The sequence below is a fragment of the Nannobrachium achirus genome (assembly GCF_963921795.1).
Source record: "Nannobrachium achirus genome assembly, chromosome: 11".
In the NCBI taxonomy this organism is placed as follows: Eukaryota; Metazoa; Chordata; class Actinopteri; order Myctophiformes; family Myctophidae; genus Nannobrachium; species Nannobrachium achirus.
Window position 1 is genome coordinate 26,961,808 of NC_137820.1, and position 20,672 is coordinate 26,982,479.

At 44.3% G+C, this 20,672-nt stretch overlaps 1 protein-coding gene across 1 annotated transcript in view; it reads left to right on the top strand.

Moving 5' to 3' along the window:
* Nucleotides 1–225: 225 nt before the first annotated feature.
* The window catches only part of furinb (furin (paired basic amino acid cleaving enzyme) b), a 165,215-nt gene continuing 144,768 nt past the window's right edge, over nt 226–20,672 (top strand). Inside the window, exons 1-2 of the mRNA XM_080736426.1 lie at nt 226–722; nt 14,825–15,109. Of these exons, the coding sequence (XP_080592552.1) occupies nt 14,933–15,109 (177 nt within the window). The 5' untranslated portion in view covers nt 226–722; nt 14,825–14,932. The remainder of the gene's footprint in view (nt 723–14,824; nt 15,110–20,672) is intronic.

Genomic DNA, 20,672 nt, shown 5'->3' on the forward strand with positions numbered 1-20,672 from the left:
CTCGGGGGCGAAGAGCAGGACCAAGGTCCGCTGGCCTTCGCGCCGCTTGCAATGTCGTGGACAATAAAACGAGCGCACCCTTTCATACACTCTGACTGAATCACCAGTAAAAAACACTCTCTCAAAACAAAACACGCGCATACCACAAACAGAAGTGGGCCGTGGTGAATGTGACGTATTTCCTGGAGACTGAGGATTTGTGGCTTTTTGTTGTCATCCCTGTGTTTCACGGTTGGGTTTTGGAGTGGACACTTTTTGTGCGTTTTCGCAGGGGGGTTGCTCTCCAAATGCGTGGCGACCCTCCCCGGGCGCAGGAGGTGTGTAGTGTGCGCGCTTCAAAGGACACAAGCCGCGTGGTTTGGTGGTGGTCGGTGTCCCGAAGCAGAACAACAAGCAAGAAGAACCCCGTCCCAAAAAGAAAGAACCCCGGAGGAGTTTGCAAAAAAGAACAATGGGAGCAAGTCCGAGGATAATAAGAAAAGGCGAGGTGGATGATGCTGGTCGGACGGACGGAATAATTGCATTTTTGGAGACGAAGGAAGGGTGTCCGTGACCGTGTCCTCTTCTTTACGCCCACGACTCCAGTCCAGTGAAGCCTGGATCATAATAAAGTTGAGAGCCAAGCCCGCAGGAGGAGAAAGGGAGGAGGGGAGTCTCCACCCTGGCACAGAGAGGAAGATGAGGCTCCTTCTTCTCCTTGGCATCTGACTGACTACGCGGGGGTATGGATGCTTGACAACCTTCTATCTATTCTAGCACACACAGAGGTTGGGTTTTCAGCGAGGAGGGGACAGTAGTTCTAGTACAGTGTGTGGCAGAGTGGGAGGGAACAATGGGACGATCTGGGGGAACGCTATTAGCGCACAAGTGTGACAGCGCGCTTCGTCTGGTTGCCACGAGACGACCTCCGCCACTACTTTAGCAGTCACTCTGGATCTGTTCCAGTCAGGTTAACAACAGTCTGGGTCGGTTCCAGTGAGGTTATATCGCTCATGTTGGCTGTATAGAATCATCTTTATGGGAACAGCCTTTTTGAATTACAGCGCCTCCGCACCGAACTTTATTCTTGGTAAGGTGAAGACACTTTGTTTTTTACGGTTACACTGTAGCGGACTTAATGTCATACTGTTACTGTTACATTGTAGAGTAGACTTACTGTCTGTTATTGTAGACTTCACTTAATGCCATACTGTTACACTGTAGACAGACTTAATGTTATACTGTTACTGTAGACTTTAATGTTATACTGTAGACTTAATGTTATACTGTTACATTGTAGACTTTGTTATAATTGTTATTCAGTTACATTATAGATTAGACTCAATGTCATACTAGACTCTAGACTTAATGCCACACTTACATTCAAGCAGATTTAATGTCATGTTATTACATTTTTGCTGACTTCTGGGGTCTTGTAGCAGACTTAATGTCATACTTTTAACATTGTAACAGACTTTATGCCATACTGTTAAATTGTAGACTTATTTAACACAGCACTTAATTTGTAGCAGAATGTCATACTGTTACTTTGTAACAGACTGTATGCCTTATGTTAAAATTTAGACTTATTTAACACAGCACTTAATTTGTAGCAGAATGTCATACTGTTACTTTGTAACAGACTGTATGCCATACTGTTGCTCTGTAGCAGTTTTAATGTCATGCTGTTCATTTGTAGCAGATTTAATTTCATACTGTTACATTCGATTCAGGCTTAATGCCACTCTTACTTCATAGCAGATTTAATGTCATTGACATTGTAGCAGAATTAATTCACATTGTAGGAGACCTGATGCCACACTTAGTGAGAGAAACCAAGACATTGCTACTAATGTGTCTAAAGTCTCTCTCATGATTACTCATGCCATGGAGAGTAGAGTTCAATAATATTTTTTGTTTTTTGTCACATTCCTAAGACAAAAATCTTATTCGAGTAAATTTCCCCCCATTGATTCCGGATGAGGGTAAATTTATTGTTATCACATTTCTGTCTTAGGAATGCGACAAAAAACTAAAAATATTATTGAACTAGTCTCCATGGCGTGACTAATCAATAGGAAAAAAAAATCATTTTGGGGGTGAACTACTCCTTTAAAAGAACAATACAATGTCCTGGGTTTGAAAGATAGTCTCAGATCTTGTTTAGAAAAACTAGAGCTCAAGTTTCATCTGCAAACTTTCCGTGACCCAATGGCACCGAGCCAACTAATCCAAGCACGCTATGGTTATTGTTATTGTTCCTGTATCATATCTAATATGATACGTATTGAGATCTAAGCAGGGGAAGTCAAGGTCACAAAATGCATTTTGGGCTGGGGGGTGGACCTCTTACATAAAAGGATTGCAGTACTTCCCCATGTCAAAACATTGATTTATGATAGCAATTTGGCTGCCAGTCAACCAGCCCTTCATAACAATCTTTGCTGGACTATGTCTTGCTCAAGTGTGTTCAGTGGCCAAGGCAATGTTGAGAAGTGCTGCTGTGTTGTATAATGTATTCATCTCTTGACCCGGGGGAAGTTGGACAAAGTAGTTTAAAAAAAAAAAGGGTTGTTTCATCTGAAGCAAATAAGTATAGATTGCCTTGTGGCTACTAGGTGCTGCTACTCTTTTCTTACAGTATTGATGATGCTCCAACTGTTTGCTCTTGGCTGTATCTCACAAAATAAAAGGGAGGGAGAAAGTGTTACAACAAAGGAACGCAACAGTGCAGGAAGAGAAACATCTCGACAATGGACTCCGTTGGTGGACTGGAACTAAGGGTGTGCTGTAGCTGTCTGCACACAACAAAAGGTTTTGCTGTGAATAATACTAACAATCAGGTTGCTCTTTGTTAGAGGTGGGTTTTCGGGAGCTATGTGCAAGGTTACTTGTTGAATTGCTTCTATTTCTTAGACACATTTCTGCTACCACAGACAGCGGTTTATCAGGCTCCATCTCTGCAGCTCATAGACAATGCAAGCCATCAAATGAGACTATAGCAGAGCTGTACTCCTCCATTGGCATCTTGAGCTGAGTCACTTCTGTGCACTTCTCAGATGATGTCTGTATAGAGATCACTGCCAGTTATGTAATGCCGTCCTTAATGCTCCGTCTGGGGCGGGGGGGGGGCAACGTGTAGCACGTCTCATTTCACATTCACAATCGCCCTTAATACCTCGGAGCAATTTCACTCTCAGGAGAGGGACATTTTCTTTGACTGTCTGTGTGCCACAACACATTTCATGTGCAGTTCATTCTGGGTTCTTGGTGCCTTGGTTTCCAGTGACGGAGAGCGGCTCATAGAGCTGTTGAGCATTGATTGTCTGCTACAATATATGAGGAACCAGAACAAAATATCTTTACTCTCATGTACTGTAATTAACAAACCACAAATGCAACTCCTTGCAACATGCAACTACTTGCAATTACTCGCAACCATTATCCCAACGGCAGTTGCAAGGACTTGCATTGGTGTGATGGCCTTAAAAGGGACTACACCATGAATTTCACATTTTTCGTTTTTTTCTTGTTTTTTGGTCTTCCCAGTGTCTCTTCCAGCCCCCCTATTGGAATCTTATATGAGATGGAACCATGATAGTTTGGGACCTCCCAGAACAGTACGCCAGCCAGTTAATGTCCAATTTTCTTAATATTAGGGTTGTTTTGTAGGTTTTAAAACCTCCTGAGTTCATTTATTACACTTTTGAAGCAGCCAGAATAACCTTTCTGACTTTTGGTTGGGGTCTTTCCTTACCTGGGACCCCCCAGACGGACCCCTGTGCCTATCTCAGTACTCGCTCTGCTCCTGCTCCAGAACAATGTCATATTAGATCATAATTGAAGCATAAACGTTTTTTATGAAAACAAAAATAAGTATTAACAAATACCAGGGGTCTTCCACAGGGGGTTCGGGACCCCTGGGGGTCCTCAAAGTTACTACATAGTGTGATACGAAGTGTACTTCTAAGGATTTCTTTGCTAAAATGTATTTTTTACTGCTTTGGCTTTTATAGGGACCAAACTGTCAGAAAATGATGGGTGTCAGATTTTCCTGACCCCTGCCTCCTTTCTGGGGGGTCATCTATTTTAGGACCTCGCAGAACAGTATGCCAGCCAGTTAATGTCCAATTTTCATAATATTAGAGCTGTTTTGAAGGTTTTAAAACAAGATCATATATTGCACTTTTGAAGCAGCCAGAATAACCTTTCTGACTTTTGGTGGGGGTCTTTCCTCACCTGGGACCCCCGTAATGACCCCTGTGCCTATCTCAGAACTCAATACAGTCCTTGCTCTGCTCCTTCTCCAGAACAGTGTCAAATTAGATCCTAATTGAATCATAAAAGCTTTTGTACCTGTAGTAGCTAATACCAGGGGTCTTCCAAAGGGGGTCCGGGACCCCCAGGTGTCCACAGAGTTAGTACAGGGGGCCAGCCAAACGGCTATTTCAGTTTTGGCCCTATTCTTGCAACCAGTTCTGCAATTTGCTATCTATTTTTGAATAATATTAGAAACTGTTAGTTTTATGCATCCTGGCTTTATGTAGTGTACTTGATGGTTTATTAGTATTCTCAGTATTATTTACTAGTAAGATGCCTCAGAGCACCAATTCTTTGCCATCTAGCCAGTGATGTATATCGGACCAGTTACCCATACTGTAGGAGACCCCTGGTACCCATATATGGAGATCCATGTATGTACTGTACGTATATTATGGAGATATGCTGTGAGAGCCCAAACATGCTAACTCAGTTATTTATTATGTGAAAGTCCTATGATGTCTATGACAACTGACATCATACCCTTTTATGCCCATACGTGGAGATCCCTGTCTGTAGAACCAGCCACACAGATATGGGTTGTCTTGGCCATATATGGATTCTGTTAGTGTGGCATGTGGCCGATGTGGCCTCCATATATGGGCATTCCCATATGAAGTCCTGTTAGATATGGGCTTAATATTGAAGACATCAAGGAACTCCATATATGGTCATAAAAGGGATTCTGTTGGTGTGCCATCACAGTGAAGCCAGAGTGTGATGCCAGAGCAGGCACGCAGAACAACATGTCCATTTACCACACACACACACGCACGCACGCACGCACGCACGCACGCACGCACGCACGCACGCACGCACGCACGCACGCACGCACGCACGCACACACACACACACACACACACACACACACACACACACACACACACACACACACACACACACACACACACACACACAGTCATCTTGTCATACATCTTGAATGTATGACCTCAGCATCAAAGGCTGGATTGGGGTATGTCCCTATGACAAACTATTATCATGTCCACTGTCCAGGGGTACTTGTACATCAAGCTGCCTCACAGACACAGGACATAGACTCCTGCCCTATGAGCCTCAGGGCTGGGCAAGGCAGACTTATTTCCATCAACATTGGAGTCATTGGAGCACTTCGGTCCAACAACCCCACATCTGTGATAATGCAGGGTAATGGGATGGGATTTCAGTCAAAGAGCTGCACTGCTACCACATATCCTCCATGCCGACCACGTCACAATGCAGTATACATGATACCTGACAAATTGCCCAGAGCTTCCACCAATTGAAGAAAATGGAAGGAATTCAGAGAGTGGAGGGTATTTTCCAGTCAGATGTCTTGGCTGACTGGGAGGTTGGGATGATCAGAGATTTGGCTGGCCCCCTGTAGTAACTCTGAGGACACCTCCCAGACCCCCTGTGGAAGACCCCTGGTATTAGCTACTCATTTTTGTTGTCAGAGCCCAGCTACAAAAGCTTTTATGCTTCAATTATGATCTAATTTGACACTGTTCTGGAGCAGGAGCAGAGCAAGGACTTCCCAGGTCCCAGGTAAGGAAAGACGCCCACCAAAAGTCAGAAAGGTTATTCTGGCTGCTTCAAAAGTGCAATATATGAACTTAGAATGTTTTAAAACCTTCAAAACAGCTCTAATATTATGAAATTTGGCATACTGTTCTGTGAGGTCCTATATAAATAGATGACACCCCCCCCCCCCAGAAAAGGGGCAGGGGTTGGGAAAATCTGACACCCATCATTTTCTGACAGTTTGGTCCCTATAAAAGCCAAAGCAGTAAAAAAGTTAAGCTAAAAAAATCATTAGAAGTACACTATGCAGTAACTCTGAGCCCAGCTACAAAAACATTTATTCAATTATGATCTAATATGAAATTTTTCTGGAGCAGGAGCAGAGCGATTACTGAGATAGGCACAGGGGTATGTCTGGGGGGTCCCAGGTGAGGAAAGACCCCAACCAAAAGTCAGAAAGGTTACTCTGGCTGCTTCAAAAGTGTAATAAATGAACTCAGAATGTTTTAAAACCTACAAAACAACCCTAATATTAAGACAATTGGACATTAACTGGCTGGCGTACTGTTCTGGGAGGTCCCAAACTAGATGACCCCCAGAAAGGGGGCGGGGGTCCGGAAAAGTTGGCACCCATCATTTTCTCATAGTTTGGACTCTATAGAACCAGGATCTGCAAAAAAATAAATTTTAGCACAAAAATCCTACGGAAGTACACATCGTACCACACTATGAGGTAAAGTGGTGCTAAAATTGGAACGATACAGAGAATATTACGATTGACTCTACATGGTTGCCATCGTGCTTCTCTAATATTCTCTGTATCGTTCCAATTTTAGCCCAAAGACAGTGCAACTTTGCCAACAAAGGGCATTTTGGTATTGCATCTGAAACGGCTTGGAATTTGAGAGAGACAGAACATGAATCAATATCCAAGTAGTTGTTTAGGCTAAAACCTGTATAAAACCGTATTATGGACCAATATTTATATAAAATATATATTTTGAAAAGCATGGTGTGGCCCCTTTAAAACTGTTTTGTTGCAAGGAGTTGCTATCTATCGATATTGTGAATGTGATGTGTGACCAATCATCTGGGATTTTGGATTATGTAATATTGTGATATAGCTTAAGTTGAGTCTTTTCCATTCCTGGTGTTAATCACTTATGCCTTATTATTGTGTAAACAGCCAATCTAAAGTACAAGCTCACTTGTCGCAATGCGATGCATTTTTGTGGGCTTGTAGATATGCTATTTTAGAAAGGTTTTAAAAAATGAACAAGCAAATTGATATTATTGTAACAGTAGCATATTATCATTTCAATATCGAATCAGAATCATCTTCATTGTCACATCACAGGTTTACAGGTGTAAAACAGTGGGTGGTTGTTGTTGTTTTTTTGTGCAAGCTCCATCGTTTTGATTGTTTCCTGAAAAAATAGAAAGGAAAAAGAAGGAACCAAAAAAGAGGCAAGGTATCTACATATATTTACACATAGCATATCCTTCCAAACGTTATGTACATGAGGTTTAGAAATACAGAGCGTGAGCATAGCAGTTCATGGCATAGACATTAGTTAACATTAAGATTATCAGATTATCAAGGGTCAAGTTCAACCACATACTGTACTGTAGTCCACAAAAGACTGATTGATTGATTGATTGATTGATTGATTGAATAACACAAACTGACTTGTTTTCATCGTGATCCTATGTATTAAATTCATCAACAAACATAAAATTATAATAATCAACAAATAGACAACACTATAATTATGTACAAAGTTGAAAAGGTAAAAGGGGGAGCCTTCATCGGGCAGTGGTCAATGGTCATCATGCCTCGTTCAACAGTCTGATGGTAGGCTGGTGGAAGCTGTTCATGAACCTGGTGGTCTTGCCCTTGAGGGTAGGGTAGGCCCCCTTGATCCGCCGCGGTCATTGTAGGGGTATATACTGTATGTATATATTAGGGCTGCTTTGTAAAAATCAACGAGGTGTTTTAAGCCCCCGGAATTGATGGCAATAGTTTGAGTCGAGGAGTCGAAAATATATTATTTTTACATCACCAGTTACTACTGCGGTGCGGTATAGCACTGGACTGGTGTCATCATGTACTTCCAATTGAGTCCATCTTACTTCCTAGTACCTACTACTTGAAAGTAGACTTAAAAATAAAACCAGTTAACGTGACTTGAATGTTCCCTTGATCATATTACAGGGAGCTCTTATTTTGAAGTTAACCACTTTGAGAGGAAATACATCAACGTGTTATTCTACTTTTTGCAGCTAGCCAAGAGCAAGAAGCAGCAGCGACAGCCACTGCCTGCTGCTGAGTGTGGTAGTGGTCTTAGGCTGAGAAGTAGCAATGGGCGAACCGTTTTTTATTGTCTCGACTCGCACCAGCAACGACTTGATCGGCAACATAGCTCTTTTGATACAGCAGCGCTATGCTCTGAGAAAATACATCCGGTGGAAATAATAAACGACACGCAATTGTGTTGTCAGAGAGATGCATTATTCTCGTCCCCATCTTTCTACTCTGCTCGGCGATTCACAATTATGCACGGCTGGAGCATCTTATTATCGCCATTAATGTCCGCCGCTAACATGTCTCATTATCTCATTTGCACGGTAGTTCATCTATTTCACTTTAAAGGCTTAAAACAATGTTCATCTTACTGTTTTATTGTATTATGTTGACATGGTTTAAAGCAACACTTGATTTTTTTTCTTTTTTAAATACAGTATAAAACGATTCGTCGACGAGTCGCATTAATCCCCGCGACTCGACTCAATATATGTGTGTGAACAGTTTGTGGCTGGAGTAGTGCCTGTCCTTGATGCTGTGTGAGCTTTTGTTTCAGCTCTGTTGAACTAGAGCTGAAACTTGAGCTCTAGTTCAACATACTAAGTTCAGGATGATGTTGGAGTTGCGTGTGGCTGTGCACCGTGCAGTCATTTGTGTACAGGGAGTAGAGGAGAGGGCTCAGCCCGCATCCTTGGGGTGCTCCAGTGCTGAGGGTCAGGGTGTCGGATGTGATACTGCCCATTCTCACCACCTGCCTGGCGTTGGTTCGACAGGAAGTCTAGTATCCAGTTGCACATGCTTGGGTGTATCTCTACATCTCTGAGCTTTGTGTTAAGTCTTGTTGGTACAATGGTGTTGAAAGCTGAGCTGCAGTCCACTAACAACATACGCACATACTTGTCATTCAGCTTCTTGGCATCCATGTGCGACAGGATGGTGTGAAGAGCCATGGCAATTCAGTCGTTGGTGGATCTGTCAGGTCCAGCGAGGCAGGTAGTATGGAGCTCTCTCACCAGCTTTTCAAAGCCTTAGCTGATTATTGGGGTGAGAGCGACAGGTCTCTCCAGTCATTCAGACATTGGTTTCCTTGGAGACTGCATCCTTGGAGAGGGAGCGGTTGAATATGTCCTCGATATCGTGGTATATTGATATCATGATATTTTGCCCATATCGCCCAGCCCTAACTGTTGGTTCTCATGCCTTGTTTTCCTATAAGAGAGAGTGGCCCACAAAGCTGTTGACCAGCGGGACAGTCTGAAACAGAACTAGGGTAGGGTGCTTCATAGAATCACTTCCTCTGCTCATCAGCATGAATAGAAATACTCCATTCATCTGCATTAAGGCTGCTGAAATGAAATGTTGGCAATGTTTGTGAAGTTTCTTCCCACTCGCGAAAGTAATCCGTCTTTTGTAGTCTGGCTGACAATACATTTTTATACAGTCGCTATGACTTTGAAGTGCTGATTTGCCGAGTTACCAGTAGTGCAGTGAGAATACTGTAGATGGCTGATGTCCAAGTGCTTTGTAATTCTGTTAAAACAATAACAAGTATACATTGCTGTGGCGCCGCTCCTCATCCTCAGCTGCCCAATTAATACGTTGAACCATTACTTAGCAGAGAAAATCTCCCAACACCGAACCAGCTGGAGGAGTTCATGAATGACCTATGCTCCTCTAAGAGCAAAAGGGGATAAAGTCGGCCAGAGTCCCCCACGGCTCTATTGTATAGATTCTCTATACTATGTCCCCTTTTGTTTTCACTGTACACTGCATTATCTTCGCTGAAAATAGCCGATCTACAAGCTCACAACTCATTGCTGTGCGATGCGTTGTGGGCTTGTGGATCTGCTATTTTCGCCGGATGTTAACCTCCCAGAATAGGGACACTAGGGTTAGCTAGAACTGAATGGAATAGGCTGGACAAGAAGCATGTAGCCCTGCACTTCTCGTACCTTTGGCAGCACTCCGTTTCCTTTCTTACTTTGAATATTAGGTTATTGCTCTGCATCCTATGACTTTCTGATTACGAGAGACACAGGAGAGAGAGGGGATGACATGCTGCAAAAAGCATCCAATTTTGGATGTGAACCCGGGCCAGCTGCTGGAAGGACTTTGTTTATGTGGTGTGCACTCTTCGGGAAGGACTACAGCCTTATTTATGTGGTATGCACTCTTAGTTCTTTTCTAGGCTTTATCTCCTTGTGAGATGGAGATAAAACTGGGTACGAGGTTAGAATCAGAATGGAGGTTGACACAACACTGGCTTGACAGGGCAGGAGCTACTGTATAAAAGCTGCTGATAGGAAAGCATCATCTTTCTGCATTTACCTTTTGCTGGATATTTAGGCCAGATTTAGGATGACCCAAAATACAGGTGTGACGCAGGGTGAGTGTAGGGCAGGGATTCCGCCAGACTAGTTCAGTCCGCACCACCAAGACTGAATTGGTCAGCGCCAAGACTAAAGGTATAGATAGATATAAGAGTGTAAGTGAACCTGTTAGCTATATTGTATCACTATTGAGATATTTGATATACTCTATTGCGGTATGTAATTTTGTCCATAGTTTGTGCAGCCACTGCGTGCTCAGGCACGCGTCGTGCACCCCCATCCAGTAGCACCTGGACTACGTTTTTTTCCCTTGCAAGAAACCCTGAAAGGGTACTGTATTTCTTATTTCTTTGAGGTTGATCAAATATAACCCTATTGTTTCACATTCTAGAATGTGTTGAGAGACATACTGCACAGGACAAAGCAAGGGGCAGTTGTTTCTCACTAGAGTATTATTGAGGGAGTGTTTCCCCCCCGGAAGCACAACCTTCTGTCTTAGCCTGCTGTTCTATTCCAGGCACTGGGGAATTGTTTCATGCACGGGAGGCTGTGATCTACTTTCCCTGCCATTCTTCTTACCGTATATCGTTGAGCTACACAGCCTACGGAAGGCTGTCATTACCTTTTAAAGAAGAGGGTGCTGGATCCATGATAATCAGTGGCCATGCATCAGGTCACTGCTTACTCATTCCACAGTTTCCACGGTCCCCTCACTGCACCAGCCCCGCAATGAGCTCCAAAAGAGGTTATGCCATTTGTCTCAGTTTTCCCATTGGTGTTTTGTTATTCAGTGAGCATGAGGTTCTCCTGTGAGGTTGAAGTTTCATCTTGGTTTCTGTTTCTGGTCTTTGATGTATATTGTATAGAGTAGTCTAAGCAAGCAGCAGTCTCTTGTTAACTCTCCTCCAGGCTACTGTATGTTTTTTAATAAAGTATTTTCCTTTTTTTCCCCTTTTTCATTTTTTTGTTATAACGCCTGCTTGGCACAATGCTGGGTGGGAGCCTGGGAGGGTGATAACTTTTCTTTCCTTCCTTCCTTCCCTCCCTCTCTCTCTCTCTCTCTCTCTCTCTCTCTCTCTCACACACACACACACACACACACACACACACACACACACACACACACACACACACACACACACACACACACACACACATACACACACACACACACACACACACACACACACACACACACACTCTCTCTCTCTCTCTCTGGATGTGTATCTGTCTGTCTCTTTCTTGAGTTTTCTATTTCTTTCTGTCTCCCCCCCGTGACTGTCTCCTACTCACTCAGTGACAGTCACACCCTCCCGAGCCTCTCCTATAGCTCTGTGACTCTCTGACTGAGACCTAGCCCTAATGAGCTCAGAAGAATCACTCCACAGACAGCCGGAACGAGTGACAGCCTGTAGTCATGCCTCCATCTCACCTACTTTTTTTCAGTGTAATCGCAACCACTGCTCTCGCTCTCCTAAATGTGGCTTTGAAACTGCAGATTGTCCCACGCAATCCTCTCCTTTTTTGCCCGTTGTGAATAGCCCTTAATTGCCCGTTGGCAATGTGATTTGAGGGAGGATTAGAGGAGGACAAAGCAATAGGTGACACGCCGTGTCAAACTGTTAGCGTATCGTCTGCCTACCTGGTGCACTGTCCTCAATTAGAATGTCTTGGATTTGTCCCAAGTCCTGGAAACATTGTCAAACCATCGACAGGTCCCAAACCTGTCCTAAAACTTTTGAGAAAGCAATTGTGTTGTACGCGTGAAAAGCCAACATGGTGGGCGTCCTTTTCTCACCGTACATTAAGTTTAGGGCAGTCTTAAGCATGCAGCAGCACCGAGACGTTGTCAAGACAGCGAGATGGCACCGTACCCATAAGCTGTCCCCCGGGGGACCAGATTGTCTGTGCCGAATGATGCGTCTGCTCCCCCCCCCCCCCCCCTGAATACTGAGCCCACCTATGGCAACTGTGACTAGGGGTTCCCTTTGTATTTCTTCCTGGAGGCTGACACCTTGTGGGTCAAAAGTGCCAATCCAAAAACACAGATAAAATGACATCACACTGTGGGTGTGGCTAACGTTAGCTGGGTCACCATATTCGTCCGAAAAAAAGGCAGCAGTGTGCCTTAAGACCTTAGACCTTAGTGTCCCACTTGACACCTGGGTCTAAATGTCTCATTGGAAGAGTAGGGAGACCACCTCTCAGGGGATTGGCCTTCGCTGCTCTGCTTTTAGATCCCATCGGCTCTGCAAGAATCACCATCTTTTTAAGCAAGCATGTCGTTTGCTCCCTTTTTTATGTGAAAATCCAGAGCGAAAATGTCAGGGCCCTGTGAACAATTCACCCCCGTGTCTGTATAGAACTGTGTGAGCACTCTCATAACCTCTGAGCTTCTCTTTCTGTTGCTGCTCCAAGGTTGTGTTCATTTATATAACTCTCTTAGGCTGGTAAAAAAATCTATTATTTAAAAAAGAAATATATATACATTTTTGAACTCAGTGAAAAAAGAAAATACATCTCTTATCCGCACACAATGTCTTCAAAAGTCTGGAGAATTTTAGACGTCAAAACCACAGCACAGCACAGCACAGCACAGCACAGCACAGCACAGCACAGCACAGCACAGCACAGCACAATGGAATGAAATCCATTCAGTTTGGAAAGTCAAAAACTGGCCCAAAAACCTACATGGCTCCCACCAGTTTATTGAGTAAAACTAGGGATGTCTGGCTCTAGGTTGCAGTGCTGGTGGGGATTTGCTGCAAAGTGACTGATGCAATCACGGACAAACATTCAGAGCTGCATTTGGCCACCTACAGTACCATCCTTCTTAAGACAAATTGATGCACTTTCGGGACTCCCACCCACACCGTATCATATTTCTGCCCCACATTGAGCAGCGTTTCCATATAATAAACCTTAGTCTTATGCGGTGCTGCGTGGCTTCCCACCAGCTCCTCTCAGATTGAGACATTAAACTTGGATACAGCCCGCATAATTAATTTTCTATTATTGTCAGCATAAAGACCCAAGCCGAGAAGTGCATTTCTCCTAGATGGAAATGTGTTCCATCTAGACAGAGAGAGAAAAGGCATTTAATTGTATAGCCCTTAATCACTGTTACAGTCTCAAAGGGCTTTATTACAATCCCCCTGAAAAGAAAAGGAAGAAAATGTCACAGGGAAAGATCACAAAAGCAGTTATACAACATATTATACAACACATTATACAACAAAAGAAGTATACAACAGCGGGTCATAAGTGGGCAATATCCAAAGTGATTTTCTCCCTCTCCTGACACTGTTCATGTGCCATGTTATTATTTCACACAGCATTTAGTAATTCCATCATCCAGATAAATATCAGGCAGACTTGACTTGCTGCACAGGTAGACATTCAATCTCAGAATGTGCCAGTTGTCAGATGTTATAGACAGTGAGCAGAGTGTGGGACACACTGGTTTGTGTGTGCTGCTGTTATCTCACTGCAGATTTGGGTTTTACTTAGAGCCCAACCGATATATCAGTATATAATATGTATTAGGGGTGGGCGATATGGTGATAAATATCGTTGAGACGATACAATGTCTCCACGATATGCCTTTTCAGAGATATCGTTTATATCGTGATACAATGAGGGAGCCATATAAAAAATGCTGTTGAATTATTAATACAGAGATTCATTGCAGAACTCATTTAAACCTGCATTTTGGTCTAAATCAGTAGTTTTCAAACAACAATGTCATGGTGGTCTCCCCTTAACTCTGACAGTATACAAATGATGGTAATGGTCAATTTAGATCTCCCCAAAAGATTTGTGTTACCTTGTAGGTGGTTGAGTAACTTGAAAAATAAGCATAAAAACCAACATGAAAAAGAACCATAATAAGATTGTGTATCATCATACTCAAATGCAAATGTACTGTATATGAAAAGAAGTACAACTTTCAGTCAGTGCTCTTTTGCCAGTGCTTTGGACAGTGTCAAATTGTATTTCCTTTTGCCACGTTAATTCAAGGCTGAGAATTCGCAACTGTCAGACCCAAGAGTGGGAGTCTTCTCTGAGATTTATTAACTACAATTGCTGAATCATCGTTCAACAATAAAGCATTAGGCAAGAGGGGAATACAGGTTTAATGTTGCACTTCTTGATCAGATATTGTTCAAAACACGTCGGTCTAGGGCTCTCCAAAATCGGGGGTTGGCATCGGACCCCAAAATCTAGCATCAGTCACTGTCAGTGACAGGCTCTAGTTTTACTTTCTGTAGAGCATCCATACTGAGCAGTTTGGGGCCAGGGAATGAGGGACTCAACTAAGAGGGACATGTTTGTGATTATAAGCAGCTGTGTGTCCTCTTTTCTCCAGGTCACTGTTCTACTTTACTGCCCGTGAGGTAGAGCAGCTGGGCTGTGCCGGGTAAGAGGTGACGAGAACGGATAGACGGACAGGCTTCCGTGGCCCGCTGTTCCTTTCATGGATGCCAGGCTGGCCCTACCGCACCTCTGGACACTGCTGGTCCTGTCGACGGCGGCACTGAAGTGGGCCGACTCCGCGGAGATCTACACCAACACCTGGGCCGTGCACATCACTGGCGGCCCGGGCGAGGCCGACCGCATCGCTGAGAAACATGGCTTCATCAACCACGGCCACGTAAGTCGAGAGTGGTTGTTATGGAAAATGATGTATTCCCTTTGTATTTCTTCCTGGAGGCTGACACCTTGTGGGTCAAAAGTGCCAATCCAAAAACACAGATAAAATGACATCACACTGTGGGTGTGGCTAACGTTAGCTGGGTCACCATATTCGTCCGAAAAAAAGGCAGCAGTGTGCCTTAAGACCTTAGACCTTAGTGTCCCACTTGACACCTGGGTCTAAATGTCTCATTGGAAGAGTAGGGAGACCACCTCCAACCATTGCAGATGTTACATTTAACATAAACTACCATACATTACAAAATAACACTGTATTCATTAAAACAAGTTCCAGATTGCAGCATTGCAGCAGTACATCAGTGTTGAGGAGAGCAGTTCCATTACATGTAGTGTCATTGCGGTTGGCTGGAAAAGAAATTGCGTATTTCTTTGCAGTTCGTGAAATGTTAGAAAAAGTCTCCTGTAGTCTCTTTGTTGTGGAGTCACCTTTACAGACAGATAAAAGGGCAGGGGCTCAAGCCCCCTTTGATGTCTATGTGTGCACGTGCCTGGCAGGTCCATTACATGTAGTGTAGTTAAAGTGACAACTACAGTGTTGTTAAGAGCGAGTCCATTACATTTAGTGCAGTTAAAGTAACAAGAGCTGGTCCATTACATGTAGTGTAGAGAGTCCTCATCATGACCCCTTCAGGCCATGCTGTGCGCACAGCTTATTGCCGGTAGCAAGAAGCGCGGCATCCCCCAGCGATGGTGGCTTAATTGGGAGCACACATGACTTACAACCCACTAGCAGACTCATGGGCATTGGAGAGGGACAGCTGGAGGTGGCGTTTACCGAGTTAACACTCGGACAAGAAGGGAGAACAGCGAAAGCATTATTTTTGAGGGGTAGAGGAAAGCTGCTGGTTAAAATCGCGCCGCTGGGAGTTTTATTTCCCCGTCTCTATTCTGTTGCTTTCTCGTGATTGAGACGGCCCAATCTTTTTAATTAATCGCACCATTGGCTCACAAAGATAAGGAAAAAAAGAAGACAGTTGTCAGACGAGAGGAGAGGAAACGGAGGAGAGGGGCCGTGGGGCGGGGGGGGGGGGGCTCATTGTTTTGTCGGTGGTGGTGTGCTAGCCGTTTTGAATATATCAACATTCTTCTGAGGCTTAAGCTTTTCCATATTTACGCTCAGCCGTTGACAGTTAGTTGCTTTTTGGTCCCTGCGCTCGCTGTTGCTTCACTCGAGACTTGAGACACTCCATATTTGCATGCGTCTTTGTGTGGGCCAGGCTGTGAGCAGCACACGCCGCTGAGCAGCCTTCTGGAGAACTCCTCAGGAATATATGCCTATGAGGCTCTGCATATTCCCAACCCCAAACACCCCTCCCCCCCAGAAAAAGTTGATCTTTCTAAAAGAGGGCTTTGCAAAAATGTATTCTGGCTTATCTCGGGTTTTGCCCAGGATGCAGCCTTGTCTTGCTCTGCGTCCAGAGGGAGATGTTTTTTTCCCCCTCTCGTCCGCCTGTTATCACAGCGGAGTTGAGCAGCTGTCATATAGGCCTATATAGGCCAAGTTGGAAGACGTTTAGAAGTGTTCCTTTATTAAATTGTATTTATCGTGCGCTCCATCACCCTGAATTGCCTCCGTATGACAAAAATTGATCTTTGTCGAAGTGACTTGCACTCCAGTTTAATTTAGACCTCTTCGGATATTGACCCAATAGGTTGCGGTTGTTTTGACTGCGTAAAAGTTATTGTGCTGCCGAGACAGAGAAAGTTTACATTAGGAGAAATGGCCTCAAATAGACCTTTATTCTTAATTGCTTCTGTGAATTCTAGACAGAATCAATTTCGCCTTATTGAATTGGGTGAAATGAAATGCTCAATATTCCACTCAGAGACCACAGACGCACATACATATTCTATGCAATCACTCAGGGACACACACACGCTTGTACGGGGCAGAAAACAAAATAGCTCTTCCCTGTCTAAAGCTAGCGTAATTCTTTGTTCTCCCTTCATCTCAACTCGTTGTGATTACTTTCTTCCCTTTTGTCCCAAACTTTTTCCTCTCCCTCTCTCACTCCATCTCTGTCTCTCTCTTTCTTCTCTCTGTTTACGAGGCCCCCACCCAGCCTACTTTCTTTCCCATTCAGCCCGTATGCAAAGAAAAGAACAGGCTTCCATCCTGTCATTGGAACAACTAGATTAATGACTGGGGGAGGAGGTGTACAGAATGCTGCCGTGTGCTTCCTCATTAGTCACTTAAATCAGAGGAGCTTCGCTTACTGTAGTCTGACTGTCACATGATCGTCTGTCACTGATGAATGTTTGATGCCTTCCAGGCAGGCTTGGGAGTCTACGAACGCTAAACTGTCATGCTGTTGTCTCCGCAGTGTGCCTAAGACTCTGCATTTTTCTTTTAACAGTTTTGACGTTATAAACATGTGCATAGCATACAAAAAAGATCACATGAAACAAAGCCTCTGCGTTCTTCTAATACCCTCCCAATCTCCCCCAACTGTGGTCAGACTAGGCAGCCTGTGGGTTCTTAACCACTTGAATGGTTTCTAGCTTCCCTATTCTGGGCATGTTATAAATGGTGAACATTCAGCTAAAATAGGCGAACATTTACTGAAAATAGCGATGAAGCGGCGAATGCTTTCGGTGCAGAGGGGACTAATTAAAGACCTCTTGGGGGACCCCGGTCAATAAAGGATGAAAGCGGTTAAACACATGCCACGGACACTGGCACAGGTCACTTTGTAGCTTTGTAGCTATGTACTGTATATTTACTGTATATTAATCTCTCGAGACAGCCTCAGAGTCGCTAAAAGGCACAAGTGGGCGGTCCCTTTTCGTGACGATGGCTAGCCAGAATGACTGTATATAGATTTTTAAAACATTAGGAGTAGGTTTATATGAGCGTTTATTATTATTGCTGCTACAATGTCTGAGGAACGAGAACAACAAATATATATATTTATTTACTCGTACACAAGATGAAACATAAAAACCTTGAGTCGTGAATAACTAAAAAGACCTCTACCACCATCTGTACTGACCTCCTCTTCTTCCAATTCTGGGCCTCACAACCTCACAGCAGAGCAGACACGAGATCTTTCTTCTAACTTCCCGCTGACACCCTGCAGTGCAGCTTCCGTATGAAGTTTGATGAAAGGGACTGTTTTTTAAAAAAGAAAAAAGAAAAATCTTCCGTACAGCATCTGAGGGGGAGATGACTGCGTGGGTTCAGAGTGGGAGGCAGTCGGATACACAATATTGGGGGAGAGAGTGTGAAAGGAAAGGACAGTCTCCCGGAATTACCCACTGCAAAGCACCCAGGCAGCGGAGCTGCTGAGTGCAAATCACAGGGCGAGTGGGAGAGAATCTGGCATGAGACGGCGAGAGAGGAAGCGAAAAGGAGTGGGAGTGGACAGAGCGTGGCCCCAAAAGGACCCTGTCTGTCTGTTTCAGCAGAAACGCAGAGGTGCAAAGTGACGTTTAGCATTATCTGTTGTCTGGAACCAGATTATCGTATGTAGGCATAAATCCTGGGCCATTCTCTGACAGGGGTGACCGGGTAATGAGCCTTTTGCGGCTGATGAGGTGCTAAAGGGGAGAGAGAGAGGGGGGCGGGCGGGCTTTAAATCTCTGGAATGATTCGAAGCCCCCCTGGTGCCTGGACCACAGCAGTGGTGTGGGGTGGGATGTAAGTGTGAGGGAATGGGTTTAAGGTAAGGCTGGAGAATGCAAGTATAGAGGGAGAGAATTGGGGTGAGAAGGGGCTGCTTTGTCATCCCTTGCTCCTTCCTTGGGTGGGTGGTATTAGGTTGTCCTCCAAGGCATTTGCAGAGAACGGCGAAGCTGATGTGTAATCAGAAAGGAATGGGATTTTTATCACTAAAGTGATTATGGGATCATGATGGTGTACAATAACTGCTTGTTTTGTTCAATACGGGCTCAATACAGGCTCCTAAATGTCCTGTGTTGTGTGTGTGTGTGTGTGTGTGTGTGTGTGTGTGTGTGTGTGTGTGTGTGTGTGTGTGTGTGTGTGTGTGTGTGTGTGTGTGTGTGTGTGTGTGTGTGTGTGTGTGTGTGTGTGTGTGTGTGTGTGTGTGTGTGTGTGTGTGTGTGTGTGTGTGTGTGTGTGTGTGTGTGCGCATGTGTTGTGAGCTTCTAGATAGACTGTTTTCACAATTTCTGTTTGCCATCATTCAAGTATAATATAGCGTTGCAAGGACATGCATTGGTGTGACATGGCCTTAAAACCGTTTGTTGCAAGGAGTTGCGTCAAGTTGCATTGGTGCGGTTTGGCCTTTTTGATGAAGAAACCAGTGGAGAAGTTTGTTGTGAAGGTCGGGTGCACCTATATGACTACAGCCCCGAGACCAAGCCTCTCCGCTGTAGGAGCAGCAGCCTTCTGTGACGGCGCGGAATTAGGCTACCAGTTATTATGTTCAGTAGTGGCGGCTATGTCAAGGATATGTACACAAGCTGATAGTGACTAGTGAGACGATACAGCTTGTAGGGTCACACAAAAGAAGGCCATTTTACTGTTTGCACTGCTCTCTCTGCCCTGAATTTGATAGCTGTCGTATTGTATATGGAGCAGCTGTTACCTCCATCCTTGCTATTGGTTATGATGTTGTTATTGGTTTTGTGTGTGTGTGTGTGTGTGTGTGTGTGTGTGTGTGTGTGTGTGTGTGTGTGTGTGTGTGTGTGTGTGTGTGTGTGTGTGTGTGTGTGTGTGTGTGTGTGTGTGTGTGTGTGTGTGTGTGTGTGTGTGTGTGTGTGTGTGTGTGTGTGTGTGTGTGCGTGCGTGCTGGAGTGCACTGTAAGGTTTTGGATGTAAAAGTAATTGAGTCACCTCCTATTGTTTGTGGCATCTGTTTGTTTATCGTTCACTGCATTCAACAGGTTATTGTATTCCAGCTACTAACACGGTGTTCATATCGTTTGTATTTATAGATTGTTAATATTTTATATGTGTGAGTGGGTCTGTGGGTGTCATGTTGTGTTTCTGGTGAGTCGGGTTAGGCCGATTGTATTCAGTGAGGTGACGCACACACAGCTATGTGGGCGTTGATAGAAGCCTGACTTGTGCTCAGTCTTATGTCAGTGTTGGCACACCGGAAATGGCAGACCTACAGTACAAGCTCACAGTGTGCGTTCACTGCGTTGTGAGCTTGTAGGTCTCCTATTTTTGGCGCGCGACTCATTCGTACGACCAAGTATAAATCGGGCTAGAATGTTAACCCTGTCTCTGTGAGACTAATGCCAGAACGTTTGTCTCCGTCTCTATTTGCATCTCTCTCTCTCACTCTGTTATTACTGTTACAGTCAGTCAGCCTGTTCGTCACGTCACGTCACGTCACGTCACGTCACGTCACACTTTTGCCCTACTCATATCTCCGCCACCATTGCCCCTATCCATACCAAACTTTGCACACACACTCCTTGGCTGCCAAACCACAACCCCTCATTTCTCGCATGGCCCTCTTCTAGCGCCACCATGAGGTCGATTCTTGCAAAACACATTTTTGGACACTGCTCCTACAGATTTTGCCCTA